The sequence below is a fragment of the Coregonus clupeaformis genome, unplaced genomic scaffold (assembly GCF_020615455.1).
Source record: "Coregonus clupeaformis isolate EN_2021a unplaced genomic scaffold, ASM2061545v1 scaf0039, whole genome shotgun sequence".
NCBI classification, from domain to species: domain Eukaryota; kingdom Metazoa; phylum Chordata; class Actinopteri; order Salmoniformes; family Salmonidae; genus Coregonus; species Coregonus clupeaformis.
In genome coordinates, this window is record NW_025533494.1 from 249,556 (window position 1) to 266,304 (window position 16,749).

Genomic DNA, 16,749 nt, shown 5'->3' on the forward strand with positions numbered 1-16,749 from the left:
ACAATAAATACAAAATTGCCATGATGGTGCCGCTATGGAAGCCATGGATCATCGATCCCATAATTTTTTTGTACATTTAATCCTTAGTTGTTTTTAATGGTCCAATGCAGAAATTTTTATCTCAATATCAAATAATTTCTGGGTAACAATTAAGTATCTTCATGTGATTGTTTTCAATTAAAATTATCCCCCCCCAAAAAAAAATTCAAAGCAAAGCGCAATTTGACACTCAAGAATTTAGCTAGGAATGTCTGGCCGTGGTCTGAGTGGAAAGGGGAAAACTGAATATTAGGTAGGTGTTCCTAAAGTTTGGTATACTCAGTGTATATAAAACACAGGAAAATCACGTTTTTGACAGCGCTGGGACTTTAAGTCGTTTTCTTTTGCCATTTTTCTATCAGCTTTTTGTTTTTTGATTGATAATTCAGAATCCGTAATTAATTGGTCATCCTGAATGAGTTTTAAGTTTGAATTTGCCAGTTTGGCTCACTTGCTACCTACCAAGCTAGCTTGGAGACTGTTTGGATGTGAATGGGTTAGAATGCCACAACACTGGCTTGGAGAGAAGCAGAAGAAGTGAGAGGACTGCATGAGGAGATGGCTGGGACTAGTGGATAAGATACTCTGACTGATAATGTTATGCTTCTAGTGCCTTTGAGGCAGCATAATAGCATCACCCAAGTGGTGCTACATGGAGTTAGTGGAGAGGAGTGGCTAGCCAGCTAAGCTAACTATCACCAACCCAGAGCACGGAGGACATGGGGGGGCAGCTGCTGACTGTCTCTCTACTCTGACCGGCTCCCTCCTCCACTCATAGGATCATCAGACCATCAATGCTTCCTCAGTTCTCAATGCCATCAGATCTGCTTCCCTGATCATCCGTCATCTTGTCCAGTTCCATTACTCTCACAATTTATACATTTGTTTATGTTTTTTGTTTGTTCTTCTATAAGCAACTCAGCTTTTAACTGCCATTTATGCAACATAAGTCTACTGAACTAGGGCAACAGGTAGCCTAGTGGTTAGGAGCAAGCAAAAGGTTGCTGGTTCGAATACCCGGACCGACTAAGGGAAAAATCGCTCTGCGCCTTTGAGCAAGCCACTTAACCCTAATTGCTCCTATAAATCACTCTGGATTAGAGTGTCTGCTAAATGGCTAAAATGTAAAAACAAAATAACTAACCAACAAACAATACAATTCAATACAAAGCAGATTATATTGCTGTAGCTGCAGATAAGATCCATAATCATTAAACCATATAACTGTTTAAAAAACTGTTACAGTAATACACAATTAAACCATGATTTTTTTTTTTTTTTATACAAATCCTTCATGTAAACTCAGCAAAAAAAGAAACGTCCCTTTTTGAGGACAGTGTCTTTCAAAGATAATTCGTAAAAATCCAAATAACTTCACAGATCTTCATTGTAAAGGGTTTAAACACATGCTTGTTCAATTAACCATAAACAATTAATGAACATGCACCACGGTCGTTAAGACACTAACAGCTTACAGATGGTAGGCAATTAAGGTCACAGTTATGAAAACTTAGGACACTAAAGAGGCCTTTCTACTGACTCTGAAAAACACCAAAAGAAAGATGCCCAGGGGCCTTAGGCATGCTGCAAGGAGGCATGAGGACAGCAGATGTGGCCAGGGCAATAAATTGCAATGTCCGACTGTGAGACGCCTAAGACAGCGCTACAGGGAGACACGTGTAACAACACCTGCACAGGATCGGTACATCCGAACATCACACCTGCGGGACAGGTACAGGATGGCAACAACAACTGCCCGAGGTACACCAGGAACGCACAATCCCTCCATCAGTGCTCAGACTGTCCACAATAGGCTGAGAGAGGCTGTTCTGAGGGCTTGTAGGCCTGTTGTCACCAGACATCACCGGCAACAACGTCGCCTATGGGCACAAACCCACCGTCGCTGGACCAGACAGGACTGGCAAAAAGTGCTCTTCACTGACGAGTCGCGTTTTTGTCTCATCAGGGTTGATGGTCGGATTCGCGTTTATCGTCGAAGGAATGAGCGTTACACTGAGGCCTGTACTCTGGAGCGGGATCGATTTGGAGGTGGAGAGTCCGTCATTGTCTGGGGCGGTGTGTCACAGCATCATCGGACTGAGCTTGTTGTCATTGCAGGCAATATCAACACTGTGCGTTACAGGGAAGTCATCCTCCTTCCTTATCAAATCAAATCAAATGGTACACTTCCTGCAGGCTCATCCTGACATGACCCTCCAGCATGACAATGCCACCAGCCATACTGCTCGTTCTGTGCGTGATTTCCTGCAAGACAGGAATGTCAGTGTTCTGCCTTGGCCAGCGAAGAGCCCGGATCTCAATCCTATTGAGCACGTCTGGGACCTGTTGGATCGGAGGGTGAGGGCTAGGGCCATTCCCCCCAGAAATGTCCGGGAACTTGCAGGTGCCTTGGTGGAAGAGTGGGATAACGTCTCACAGCAAGAACTGGCAAATCTGGTGCAGTCCATGAAGAGGAGATGCACTGCAGTGCTTACTGCAGCTGGTGGCCACACTAGATACTGACTGTTACTTTTGAATTTGACCCCCCTTTTGTTCAGGGACACATTATTCAATTTCTGTTTATGTCTCAGTTGTTGAATCTTGTTATGTTCATACAAATATTTACACATGTTAAGTTTGGTGAAAATAAACACAGTTGACAGTGAGATGACGTTTCTTTTTTTGCTGAGTTTACAATGTGTTATTGTGTGTGTGTGTGTGTTTGTGTGTGTTTGTGTGCATAATCCATGTTCCCAGGTTTCTCCTGCTCCTCCTCTGATGGTGTGTTCCTCCAGCTCCCTCAAGGACCTGTAACAGATCACCACACACAGTTATTTATCCCTCCAGCTCCCTCAAGGACCTGTAACAGATCACCACACAAAGTTATATATCCCTCCACCTCCCTCAAGGACCTGCAACATATTACCACACAAAGTTATTTATCCCTCCATCTCTCTCAAGGACCTGTAACATATCACCACACAAAGTTATGTATCCCTCCATCTCCCTCAAGGACCTGCAACATATCACCACACAAAGTTATTTATCCCTCCATCTCCCTCAAGGACCTGTAACATATCACCACACAAAGTTATTTATCCCTCCATCTCTCTCATGGACCTGTAACATATCACCACACAAAGTTATGTATCCCTCCATCTCCCTCAAGGATCTGTAACATATCACCACACAAAGTTATGTATCCCTCCATCTCCCTCAAGGACCTGCAACATATCACCACACAAAGTTATTTATCCCTCCACCCCCCTCAAGGACCTGTAACAGGTCATCACACAGCGTTTCTTAGAGGTATACTTTAAACAGGTACAGTATACTTTGATAACAGAGCATTAGTAAAATACAGGTGTAGCATCTTAATTTGATCACCCTGTTGTTGCAGGACATTTCCTGCACAACAGGAAATGCAAACGTGTAGTTTATTCAAGGTTCAAAAGAGGCTTCTAAAGTTTTTAATTTCCACTTTAGAATTTCAGACTGGATTTTCCCTAGCTACAAATGTATGAAGCCCTACAAAAATGTCCATGCATTATAATACACACAATAATTCACATGTCCTTTTTCTGCAGGAGTATTCTGGTGTAGCGAGAATATAAATAAAATAGTGAAATTTAGAGATTCCAATAGGCCGGCCTGAATGTTTTGACAATATTTACGAGATAATTTGCTATGGGAGTGCAAATCCAAACGTATGTTAACAACAACACTATAATCCATAGTTCATCACACTGATGATTAAAAGGTAACATGTGATCATAAACATTTTCTCACCAGTTTCTTAGGTCATACTTAGATATAGTTTCATACCCTTTCAATAGATTGTTGACTTAGTCTTACCGGGGGCTGTGTATGGCTTCACTAGAGAATAGACAGATTCTGCTTCAGGTGGGGTTGCTGTTTCTATATGGGGTGAGGATAAAACATCAGCATAATGTTACAGTTATACAGAATAATATACAGTTATACAACACACAGTTAGAGGTGTGAGGTCATGATGATCCCTTACATAGAGAATACAGCTTTTAATATGGGTCAAAGAGGAGTGAGGTTCTGATAGGGGGAATATGGAGGGAGGGATGTCTAGTCATACCTCTCTTCTTCTTGGCTTTGACATTCTTTTGGAGGTCAACCTCAGCATAGGTCACATCAGCAGGACCAGCTGCTGCTGACAATGGACATTTCCAGTCAACAAATGAAGGAATTAGCTTAATACATATTCTACCTCTTAGTCCCAAACTCAGAAATTGCGAATTAAGGTTTTAATAACTGCCAACCTGTAGAATGGTTCTTACCTGTGGCTTTCCCTGTCTTCACCTCAGAGTAGACCGGATTTTTTGGGGGATAATCTCTCTTTACTGAGGAGGAAGAGGAAGAGCAGAGAATTTGTAAATATATTTATATATATGTACACATTGTAACTCATCTTACATCCACTGCTACATTTGTTTTCACAATATATGTCACAGTTTAGAGTCACCTTTCTTTTTCTTGTCCAACTTGTTCAGTTGAATCTGGGCGTAAGTCACATGACTTGGTCCAGCAGCAGAAGCACCAGCAGCATCTGAGACATAATACACAAACACCTCCACTTAGTCAAACTCTACATGTCATATTAAATGAAGACAAGCAGGCTACTACACATTCATACGGAAAACATTACATTACACTACCATTATCATTGTTCTCTGAGGGATTGATCGTATCGTAGATGTTAGTGTCACCTGTTGGTCATAGAAGAGAGAGGCAGGTTAGTTAGGTTGATTATCCCTTAACTTGACTAGGGACACATTGTACGGTAACATGTTGTATATAAAGTGGATGTTGATGAGCCAGTGTATGAGGTTACAGAGAGAGGAGAGTGGTAGAGGTCTGGGCTGAGAGACTGACCATGCTGCTGATGTGTATACCCAGTATCAGGAGCCTGGCCCTGGGTAGATCCTTGGTCCTGTTGGGGGTCCTGGTTGGTGCTCTGGGGCTGAGGGGGCCTACAGGGAGAGAGATACTCAGCATAGGAAGCACAGAGAAGATGTTATACTGTACATATCAATATAGTTGAGAGACAGGTGTACTCACCAGAATATTCTGTTGAAACAGGAACCTGTAATGACAAACGCATTGTGTTATGTACTGAACTTTCTTCAAAAACGTATATTTAGAAATGTCTCTCCTAAACATGTAATAGAATGTTTTGTATTAAATGAGAAACAGCCAAAGTATCACCTTTGTTCTTTTGATTTCTCCACAGCAGGACCAGGAGAATGACCAGTAGAACACCAGCAACAACCAGACCCACAACCACTCCTACTAGGACTGATGTAAAGGATCCAGGAGCTACGACTGGAGAGAGAACAGCACAGACTCTGATAGAGGTTATATAGGTTTAGAGTATAGAGCATGAAAAGAAAGTAGGCTGGCCCATCTTTTGACAATTTAGTTGAGAGATCATATTTTCTGGGGGAGTGCAAATCTAAAACTATATTAACATCAACACTTAAATGACATGTTTTTCACACAGATAATAAAAAGGTAACTAACTTGTGATCATAAATGTTTTCTCACCTCTCACTGTCACCCAGCTTCCTGGTGATTCTCCTTGACCAGATTTACACTTATAGAATCCTTCATCTGACTTGGATACTGTAGGGATGGTCATCTCCCCTGTGGTCTCATTCTTGATGAGTACTCCATCTTTGTAGAAATCAGCTTTGAAGTTTGAGCTGATTGTCCGGTTTTTACAGCTCAGAGTCAGAGAGTCTCCTTCAGTCACGGGATGGACAGGGCTCTCCAGGATCACATCACCATCTGTGTAACATAATATAGAAATAATACTGTAAATCTGGAGTCATCCCTCACAATACATCAACATCTTATGAGCTTGTATTTATGAGATGCAATCATTCAGTTACAGAATTGAACATCCTATCATATATATGTAGAAATGTTAGTGAGTGTTGTACAATAGACGTACTATTAACTGTGATGTTGACAGCATTACTGTACTCTCCTGATCCAGACTCACACCAGAACACTCCACTGTCCCCTGTGTATGTGTAGCTGATGGTACATGTGGACCCTGTTATTGATCCCCAGTTAGAGACACACCCTGACTTCACTCCTCTCTCTCTGTAGCTCATCAGTCTCCATCCAGTAGAGTTCCCCTTCTCCTCACAGCTCAGTGAGAGAGACTTTGATGTAAAGTGTTGTGTTGTGTTGGGACTTATTCTGAGAGACACTGAAGGCTGCAGATCTGAAACAAAGAGAGACAGTCAAACCTATAGTTATATACACACATGAGGGTAACTTAAATATGATTCAATACAGTTTCAATGCAGTTAGTTACCTCCTGACCAGAGAAACTGAGGTTCACTGTAGAGTGTGTCATAGACTGGGTCTCCTCTCCCAGCTCTACACACATATCCTCCTGTGTGAGTAGGACCAGCAGGGAGAGTGTAGGAGTCTTCAGTAGTCCCATTGCCTCCTTCTGGTAGACGCTGAAAAGAGTAGGACTGCTCTGTTAAAGTGGGAACCGTCCTGTACCAGGAGAACCTCCAGCCTGTTGACGTCTTGTCAACTTCACAGCTCAGAGACACTGAGTCTCCAGGGTTCAGCCACGGAGGAAAGATTCTCAGAACAGCCTTAGGTTGATCTGTGATCAGACAGAGGACATGTTTGAGTTTTCTAACTTTCAGTCTTATCAATGATTCTTGTTAACCATGGAGATGTTTAAATGATTAGATAGACTCACCAGACACAATCAGTTGTACAGCATCACTGGTCTTGGAGAACTTGTTTCCCTTTACACCCTTACAGGTATATGAACCACTGCTAGACACGTTGACAGGACTGATTCTGTACTCAGACTTCGTATTAGAGTAGACTGAATAACCATTCGTATACCACTCATACTGCCAGTCAGTGTCTTCTCCCTGTATGTCACATCTCATAGTGACAGTCTCTCCTCTAAATATCTGGGTCCAGTAGGTTTGGAGGGTCAGAACAGCTACAGGTATCTCTGCATAGACACAATACAGACAACTAACTGAATAAACAGTTGCACAATTGTAAATGTCTTTATCTATCAAAAGGTCTACTCATGTTAGCTATAATTGTTACAATGAGCAGACCAAATATTACACCTTAGATTACTTTATATCCATATACAATAGCAGCCGTTTATCATAAAACTGTTTTAGACTCACCAGTAATATTTATCTGGACTGGGTCACTGTACAGGGTATAGTAGACTGGGTCTCCTCTCCCAGCTCTGCACCAGTACTGTCCTCCATCAGAGACACTGACCCAGCTGAGTGTGTAGGAGTATCCAGAGGTTGAGGTTACTGGTGTAGAGTCTGGTCTGTGTCTGTACCAGTAAAACTCCCATCCAGAAGACTCTACTGTACAGGTCAGTGTCACTCTGTCTCCTGTGAATACGTTCGCTTGGTCTAAACTCAGTGTAGCCGTCGGACGACTATCTGTTGGAATCAAGAAATGTGTGTGATGCATCTGGAAAACATGGATCTGATCTGCTGCATGATATGTCCTCTTGATGGGTAAAGGTTCAAAACTCAGTGAGGCAGAATAGTCTACAGGCACACAAAAAATGTCTACATGATTGACTCAACAACAACAGTGTCTATCTATCTGTATGACAAGAGAGAGAACAGAACAAAGTAATGTACCTTTAACAGTGAGAGTGACAGGATCACTTGTTAGTGAAGATGTGGGTCTAGACACTCTGTTCCCTTCACACCAGTACTGACCCTGGTCAGACACATCAGCTCTACTGATGATGAGGGTGTCTCCTGTTATAGTGTGTCTGACAGACTGGGATACTACATTATCATTCCTGTCTTTGTACCACTGATAGCTCCAGCTACTGTCAGACCCTACTGAACACGTCAGAGTAACTGTCTCTCCAGGGAACACAGGGTTGGGTTTTACAGTCAGTGTAGCTTTGGGAAGAGCTGAGGAAACAGAGCACAAAACATCTTAATTGAATTGACAGTGTTTACAGTATATTTATATTAAGTGTGTATACAGTGTATACATTTATATTAACCCTCAGTGGCTCTGAATTTAGAAAGTCTAGATTGAAGACAGTGAGCTCACCAGTGATGATGATGGGGAGAGAAAAGCTGACATATGAATTCTGAGGCCGACCTCTCCTCCTCCCACCACACTTGTACTGACCAGCCTGGTCAGGGAGTGAGATGGTGTTTTTTCTGGTCTGAATGGGAAGCTCTTGGTTGTCTCTGATCCAGCTGTACGTCCAGTCTGTGTAGTTTGATATGTCACACTGCAGAGTGACTGTCTCTCCAGGGTAGAGGAGACCCTGTGGAGTGACTATCTTCACTGAGGCCGTGGGCAGAGCTGTGGAAACAGTTATATGAAGACAAATGCAGTCAGAGTGGCTAATATTGCGTTGATTTGATCACAATCCACACAGTAGAGCGCAACGTTGACTACCAATATTACCTTACTTTAGTAGGTAATAGGGTAACTTTTATTTTGGATTTACATACACACCGGCAATGTCCCCTCTAAACTGCGCGTACGCGGGACCGGGGAACTTCCGTGGGCACAAAAAATACAAACGCGAGCAGAGAAGAACGAGATTGATTTTCCCATTTAGTTAACACGATCAACGTTGCACTCTACTGTGTGGATTGTGATCAAATCAACGCAATATTAGCCACTTTCAATGTAACATACCGAAACAAAACAAACTATGCAAGACTTAGTATGCAAAACTAACTGTGCAATATATTTTCCTGTAAACAGAGCGCACTGGCGTAGGATTCAATTACACTGACTTCCCGACTCAGGCCCTCTACACAGACCGGTGCGCCATAACCAATCAGAGCTGTAGTAGGCCTATTATGCAAATATCCATTGCCATATATGGATCTGTGCCATTCACTTTGAACTGGACTGTATGAGCAGTCGCAAGTAGATGAGCTTGTTTTGAGCTCAAAGTGAGAGCTGCATGTAGCAAAGTCTGCACATTTGTTCATATTATTTGCTAGTTAGTGAGTTATTAGCCCAGTTATAGCTAATTTCTAGTCAACAATGGGGGAGTGGTTGCTTCCTACAAGAGCACAAAATGTGTGCATTTTTAGCCATCTTTGAAAAGGGAGTCAGGGTAAAGAGCCTTTGTTATGCCTTAATGGGGCAGTGTTGTGTTTTGAGACGGTCTGAATAAGCTAACTTGCCAATTGGCAGAGCATTGCATAATTTGTTTGATTTGCTAATAATGGCATGGGAATAATGATGCATTTTATTTTGTAAAGTGCTTTCTTGACATTTTCAGTCACCTCCTGGTCTGAAGGACAAGTGGATAAACAGGTTAATGTCAAGCCCTGTATGTTTTTTTGTTCTCAAAGTTTAATGGAATGTAGGTCTACATTGAACCCCACACATTGGCTGCTACTGTAGGCTGAATAATAGAACACTTATTTCCATGGTAAAATGTTATGGGATGTATTTTTCTCCATTATTTTTCATGATAGGCCACTCTGGTAGGCCTACATTATGAACAAATACCCACAGTAGTCTATGTGGCCACTGTTAATACTGTAACTTAAAGTGAGTACAGTCTCAGTGTTCACAGTAAACGCGCTCCGGAAGTTGCACAGAATTTTCACAATGTTCAAGTTTGCGCTCAGCAGACTTGAAATTGGCTCAGTGCTGAAAGAAATTGAAGGAACATTGCACACAGACCATGTCTACATACACTGAGTGTACAAAACATTAGGAACACCTGCTCTTTCCAGGATTAGACTGACCAGGTGAATGCTATTATCCCTTATTTATGTCACTTGTTAAATCCACTTCAATCAGTGTAGATGAAGGGGAGGAGATAGGTTAAAGAAGGATTTCTAAACTTTGAGACATGGATTGTGTATGTTTGCCATTCAGAGGGTGAATGGGCAAGACAAGATTTAAGTGCATTTCAACGGGGTATGGTAGTAGGTTCCAGGTGCACCAGTTTGAGTGTATCAAGAACTGCAACACTGCTGGGTTTTTCACACTCAACAATTTCCTGTGTGCATCAACAATGGTGCACCACCCAAAGGACATCCAGCCAACTTGACACAACTGTGGGACGCATTGGAGTCAATATGGGCCAGCATCCCTGTGGAACGCTTTCGAGACCTTGTAGAGTCAATGCCCTGATGAATTGAGGCTGTTCTGAGGGCAAAAGGGGGTGCAACTCAATATTAGGTAGGTGTTCCTAATGTTTTGTACACTGTGTCTATATAATATGACATAAATAGTGTCCATCTCTATGACAACAAAACAGACAACAAAGTAACTCACCATTCACAGTGATGGTGAAAGGATCACTGATGATTGATGATATGGATTTGGACCGGTTCTCTCCCTGACACCAGTACTGACCCTGGTCAGACTCAACAACACTACTGATGGTGAGGGTGTCTCCTGTTATAGTGTGTCTGACAGACTGGGATACTACATTATCATTCCTGTCTTTGTACCACTGATAGCTCCAGATACTGTCAGACCCTACTGAACACGTCAGAGTAACTGTCTCTCCAGTGTATGCAGGGTTTGGCTTCACAGTCAGTGTAGCTTTGGGCAGAGCTGTGAAAACATATCACAGATTAGACATATGACCTAAACTGGATACATGAGTAGCTACTGTAACTGGGAGCTGTTGGGGTGTATGGTCAGAACAGCCTTTGCCACTCCTGCTCAAAATCAAACCAGAATGAAACAATTGCCTTACACATGTTATTTGTGACACTACAAACACAAAATATATGCAGCCAAAAGCAGCTTTAAAAATCACAAATAAAGAAATAGAATGAAGCATTAAGAGATGGAGGCTTGATGAAGTGAACAAATATCTGCCATCATCATCTTCAGAGTGTCCAGAGTTGATGAGTGTACTCAGCACTACAACAAAGAAAGTAACATTGCACCAATATTAGCTTGCAATAAATAACAACATGCCATATTCATGTTACTGATTAACAAATAGTTCCTGACCTATATTTTAAAGGAGCAATCTGTGATTTCTACATAGATTTTTCACTTTTAAATGAATAATAGCCATTAATTCTAAAAGAGCATAACTTTTAATAACCTCATTAGCTTACCCTTATAGAAAAAACACATGATTCCACATGTAGGAAATCACGTTTTGGAACACTTAACGTGATGATATTTCACATGTAGTTTCACGTGGATCTTCACATGTGATGACATAACCTTTCACATGTGAAATCATGTAAAACCATGTGGTTTTGGAACACTTCACATGTGATGGTATTTCATATGAAATTTCAGATGTGGATATTTTTCACATTACATTTCACAGGTGATGCACTGCAGACTAAAATGTGTCGTTAGGATATCCCCGGAATGTCACGCAGTCTCACTGTTTTCAACTTTCATATATGGAACACTTTGACATAAATTATTACATTGTGTTTGTTTATTTATACTGAAATTATTATTCAAGGTGTCCATTATCATCCCCTTGACCAAGAAAGGGAAAGTAACTGAACTGAATGACTACCGACCCGTAGCACTAACTTCCGTCATTATGAAGTGCTTCGAGAAACTTGTCAAAGACTACACCACCTCTTCCCTCCCCGACACACTCGACCCTCTCCAATTCCCCTACCACCCCAACAGATCCATGGACGACACAATCGCCATTGAACTGCATGCTGCCCTAACCAACCTGGACAAGAGGAATGCATATGTGGGGATGCTGTCCATTGACTACAGCTCGGCCGTCAATACCAAAGTGCCCTCTAAGCTCACCAGCGATCTCACAGCACTGGGACTGAACTCCTCCCAATGCAACTGGGTCCTGGACTTCCTGACAGGCAGCCCCCAGGTGGTGAAGGTAGGCAACATTACCTCCTCAACATGGATTCTCAACATGGGGGCCCCACAACGGTGCTTCCTGAGTCCCTTCCTGTACTCCCTGTATACCCACAACTGCGTGGCCTCACACAGTTCCAACTCCATCATCTAGTTCACTGACGACACGACAGTGGTAGGATTGATTACCAACAACGACGAGACGGCCTACAGGGAGGAGGTAGGCACTCTGACGGTGTGGTGCCAAGTAAACAACTTCTCCCTCACCTTAAGCAAAACAAAGGAGATGATTGCGGACTTCAGGAAGAACCAGGCTGGGCACGCCCCCATCCTCATCAATGGGGTCGCCGTGGAGATGGTCAAAAACGTAAAGTTACTCAGCGTACACATCTCCGAGGAGCTGAAATGGTCAAACCACACGGGAACCGTTGTGAGGAAGGCACGACAGCGACTCTTTAACCTCAGGAGGCCCTCACAGTATTCTACAGGAGCACCATCAAGAGCATACTGTCAAACTGCATCACAGCCTGATACCGACAATTACCCTGCCCACACCCCAATGGACATTTGTATTTATCATTGTCACAGTTGTAAATATGTATATTTGATTATTGAATCATTCACACCTGAACTGTTGGACCTCAGAGCTTAAGTCTTTCGCTGTACACTGCAATTATATCTGAGACCCTCTGCATGTGAGTAAATTCAACATGTCCTCACCTGGGATTTTGAACCAACCTTTTGGTTCACGACATTCCGATCATCCTGCCACGCCACCATATCTGTGTCAATAACTGATTTCACCTGTATTCCTACACTTTGAACTTCAAAGTCAATCTCAGCTTTGTTTAAAATACACTCAATAAAACCTATTATATTTATCATAGTGATTCAGGAGTAACATTGATAAGAGTAATATGCCACATCAACATTAGACAATTATACAGAAAACCCTCAAATTGCTGAATCCAATAAATGAAATCAATGATGAGAGAATAGTCAGATTAACTGATAACTAAAATAGCAATGCAGATGGCATTATTTTGCAAAGTGCGGAGATATATAGGTAATTCAACTGTAGGGGACTTCTGAGAATGCTACAGACTTTGTAGCGTAGCAGAAAGATCAGTGTACCTCAAATCCAGAGGTTGTGAGTTTCAAATCCCAGGTGGGGTCATATTTAAAGTCAGCACTAAGTGATCATGTCAAATGTACAGCACATCAATTACCTTAAAACCCCTATACCATTTCATTACATCCCTTGCAAAAAAAAAACTCACGTGAGATGTGCGGTTTCATGTGAAAATCGCATTTTTACATGTGAAATAGCTGTTTTCAAATGTTGAGCTGAAATTTCACATGTGAAAACAAGAGACACGTGAGGTCAATCATGAAACCATATGTTATGTTCACATTTATTAAATTCATGTTAACACCACCTTTTCACATGTGAGAAAAATAACATATGAATTGCAAAACTTTCACGTTAAAATAGAATTTTCATTTTCACGTGTAAAAAACACATACATGGGAAAACCTAACTCTCTGTAGAATTGCATTTTCACATGTGAAAGAAATTCACATGTGAAAATCGAATTTGCAGTTTCAGATGTGAAAATGTTGTCAAGTGTAGTTCCATGGTATCGCGTTGAAATTTTGAATCCCCATGTTGTCACATTCATTTGTTCACGTGCTCAAATATTTTCACATGTTTTTTAATATTATCACATGTCGCTTTTACATGTTGTCACATGCCAGAAGCATACCACCCTTCATCCCACTGCTGGCTTGCCTCTGAAATGAAGCAGGGTCGGGCCTGGTCTGTCTCTGGATGGGAGACCAGATACTGGAAGTGGTGTTGGAGGGCCAGTAGGGGGAACTCTTCCCTCTGGTTTTAGGAGATCGCAATGAAGTGGACATTGCCCTGCTTAGGGTGCTGTCTTTTAGATAGGAAGTTAAATGGTTGTCCTGACTCTCTGTGGTTATAAAACATCCCATGGCACTTATTGTAAGACTAGGGGTGTTAACCCTGGGGTAATGGCAAAATTCCCAACCAGGCGTCATTCCATTATGGCCACCTAATCATCCCCCTCATTCCTGATTGGCATAATACAGTGTCTTCAGAAAGTGTTCACACCCCTTTACTTTTTCCACATTTTGTTGTGTTACAGCCTGAATTTCAAATTGACTCAATTGAGATTTTTTGTCACTGGCCTACACACAATACCCAATAATGTCAAAGTGAAATTATGTTTTTTGAAATGTTTACAAATTAATACAAAATGAAAAGCATTCATTTCTTGAGTAAATAAGTATTCAACCCCTTTGTTTTGCAAGCCTAAATAAGTTCAGATGTGAATTGTGCTTAACAGGTCACATAATAAGTTGCATGGACTCACTCTGTGTGCAATAATAGTGTTTAACATGATTTTTGAATGACTACCTCATCTCTGTACCGCACACAGACAATTATCTGTAAGGTCCCTAAGTCAAGAAGTGAATTTCAAACACAGATTCAACCACAAAGACCAGGGAGGTTTTCCAATGCCTCTCAAAGAAGGGCACCTATTGGTAGATGGGTAAAAATAAAAAGAGCACACATTAAATATCCCTTTGAACATGATGAAGTTATTCATTACATTTTGGATGGTGTATCAATACACCCAGTCACTACAAAGATACAGGTGTCCTTCCTCACTAAGTCGCTGGAGAGGAAGGAAACCACTCGGGGATTTCACCACGAGGCCAATGGTGACTTCAAAACAGTTACAGAGTTGAATAGCTATGATAGGAGAACACTGAGGATCGATCAACAACATTGTGGTTACTCCACAATACTAACCTAATTGACAGAGTGAAAAGAAGGAAGCCTGTACAGAATACAGATATTCCAAAACATGCATCCTGTTTGCAACAATGCACTAAAGTAATACTGCAAAACATGTGGCAAAGCAATACACTTTTTGTCCTGAATACAAAGTGTTATGGTTGGAGCAAATCCAATACAACACATTAATGATGAGTACCACTCTTCATATTTTCAAGTGGTGACTGCTAAGGAGCTAAAGATCCTAGAACTAAACACCTCCCTCTGCAAATGGATCCTGAACTTTCTGACGGGTCGCCCCCAGGTGGTAATTGTAGGTAACAACACATCTGCCACACTGATCCTCAACACAGGGACCCCTCAGGGGTGCGTGCTCAGTCCCCTCCTGTACTCCCTGTTCACCGATGACTGCATGGCCAGGCACGACTCCACCATCATTAAGTTTGCCGACGACACAACAGTGGTAGGCCTGATCACCGACAACGATGAGACAGCCTATAGGGAGGAGGTCAGAGACCTGGCCGTGTGGTGCCAGGATAACAACCTCTCCCTCAACGTGACCAAGACAAAGGAGATGATTGTGGACTACAGGAAAAAAAAGAGGACTGAGCACGCCCCCATTCTCATCGACGGGGCTGTAGTGGAACAGGTTGAGAGCTTCAAATTCCTTGGTGTCCACATCACCCACGAACTATCATGGTCCAAACACACCAAGACAGTCGTGAAGAGGGCACAACAAAGCCTATTCCCCCTCAGGAGACTGAAAAGATTTGGCACGGGTCCTCAGATCCTCAAAACATTCTACAGCTGCACCATCGAGAGCATCCTGACTGGTTGCATCACCGCCTGGTATGGCAATTGCTTGGCCTCCGACAGAGGGTAGTGCGTACGGCCCAGTACATCACTGGGGCCAAGCTTCCTGCCATCCAGGACCTCTATACCAGGCGGTGTCAGAGGAAGGCCCTCAAAATTGTCAAAGACTCCAGCCACCCTAGTCATAGACTGTTCTCTCTGCTACCGCACAGCAAGCGGTACCGGAGTGCCAAGTCTAGGTCCAAAAGACTTCTCAACAGCTTCTACCCCCAAGCCATAAGACTCCTGAACAGCTAATCATGGCTACCCGGACTATTTGCACTGCCCCCCACCCCCACCACCCACCTCATCTTTTTACGCTGCTGCTACTCTGTTAATTATTTATGCAGTCACTTTAACTCTACCCACATGTACATATTACTTCAACTACCTCAACTAGCCGGTGCCCCCGCACATTGACTCTGCACCGGTACCCCCCTATATATATACAGTGGGGGAAAAAAGTATTTAGTCAGCCACCAATTGTGCAAGTTCTCCCACTTAAAAATATGAGAGAGGCCTGTAATTTTCATCATAGGTACACGTCAACTATGACAGACAAATTGAGGGGAAAAAATCCAGAAAATCACATTGTAGAATTTTTTATGAATTTATTTGCAAATTATGGTGGAAAATAAGTATTTGGTCACCTACAAACAAGCAAGATTTCTGGCTCTCACAGACCTGTAACTTCTTCTTTAAGAGGCTCCTCTGTCCTCGACTTGTTACCTGTATTAATGGCACCTGTTTGAACTTGTTATCAGTATAAAAGACACCTGTCCACAACCTCAAACAGTCACACTCCAAACTCCACTATGGCCAAGACCAAAGAGCTGTCAAAGGACACCAGAAACAAAATTGTAGACCTGCACCAGGCTGGGAAGACTGAATCTGCAATAGGTAAGGTGCTTGGTTTGAAGAAATCAACTGTGGGGCAATTATTAGGAAATGGAAGACATACAAGACCACTGATAATCTCCCCTCGATCTGGGGCTCCACGCAAGATCTCACCCTGTGGGGTCAAAATGATCACAAGAACGGTGAGCAAAAATCCCAAAACCACACGGTGGGGACCTAGTGAATGACCTGCAGAGAGCTGGGACCAAAGTAACAAAGCCTACCATCAGTAACACACTACGCCGCCAGGGACTCAA

The 16,749-nt window shown here is 42.4% G+C and overlaps 2 protein-coding genes across 2 annotated transcripts; both read right to left on the minus strand.

Annotated features, from left to right (window-relative positions):
* Positions 1-2,806: 2,806 nt before the first annotated feature.
* LOC123483163 (immunoglobulin superfamily member 1-like) lies at positions 2,807-7,001 on the minus strand. Its single transcript, XM_045212680.1, has 13 exons — positions 6,803-7,001; positions 6,398-6,703; positions 6,026-6,304; positions 5,617-5,859; positions 5,278-5,394; positions 5,131-5,155; positions 4,945-5,042; positions 4,728-4,778; positions 4,535-4,618; positions 4,350-4,412; positions 4,148-4,219; positions 3,895-3,957; positions 2,807-2,847 (listed from the first exon to the last, which is right to left on the minus strand). Exons 1-13 carry the CDS (start codon positions 6,999-7,001, stop codon positions 2,840-2,842), a joined length of 1,608 nt encoding a protein of 535 aa, XP_045068615.1. The 3' UTR covers positions 2,807-2,839.
* Positions 7,002-7,199: 198 nt separating this feature from the next.
* Positions 7,200-10,811, minus strand: LOC123483164 (basement membrane-specific heparan sulfate proteoglycan core protein-like). The gene is made up of 5 exons (XM_045212681.1): positions 10,808-10,811; positions 10,378-10,662; positions 8,167-8,427; positions 7,737-8,021; positions 7,200-7,529 (listed from the first exon to the last, which is right to left on the minus strand). Exons 1-5 carry the CDS (start codon positions 10,809-10,811, stop codon positions 7,234-7,236), a joined length of 1,131 nt encoding a protein of 376 aa, XP_045068616.1. The 3' UTR covers positions 7,200-7,233.
* Positions 10,812-16,749: the final 5,938 nt, after the last annotated feature.

What these genes read in the sequence shown, in the direction of transcription:
- LOC123483164 (XM_045212681.1), bottom strand. An exon ending in TTTCACCATCACTGTGAATG is followed by an intron (nt 8,428 to 10,377) that starts GTGAGTTACTTT and finishes CTGTTTCCACAG; the next exon opens with CTCTGCCCACGGCCTCAGTG. An exon ending in TGTCACTCTCACTGTTAAAG is followed by an intron (nt 7,530 to 7,736) that starts GTACATTACTTT and finishes TGATTCCAACAG; the next exon opens with ATAGTCGTCCGACGGCTACA.
- LOC123483163 (XM_045212680.1), bottom strand. Translation starts at nt 7,001, where the DNA reads ATGAGATGTGACATACAGGGAGAAGACACTGACTGGCAGTATGAGTGG. An exon ending in TCAGTTTCTCTGGTCAGGAG is followed by an intron (nt 6,305 to 6,397) that starts GTAACTAACTGC and finishes TCTTTGTTTCAG; the next exon opens with ATCTGCAGCCTTCAGTGTCT. An exon ending in GAGAAATCAAAAGAACAAAG is followed by an intron (nt 5,156 to 5,277) that starts GTGATACTTTGG and finishes TTGTCATTACAG; the next exon opens with GTTCCTGTTTCAACAGAATA.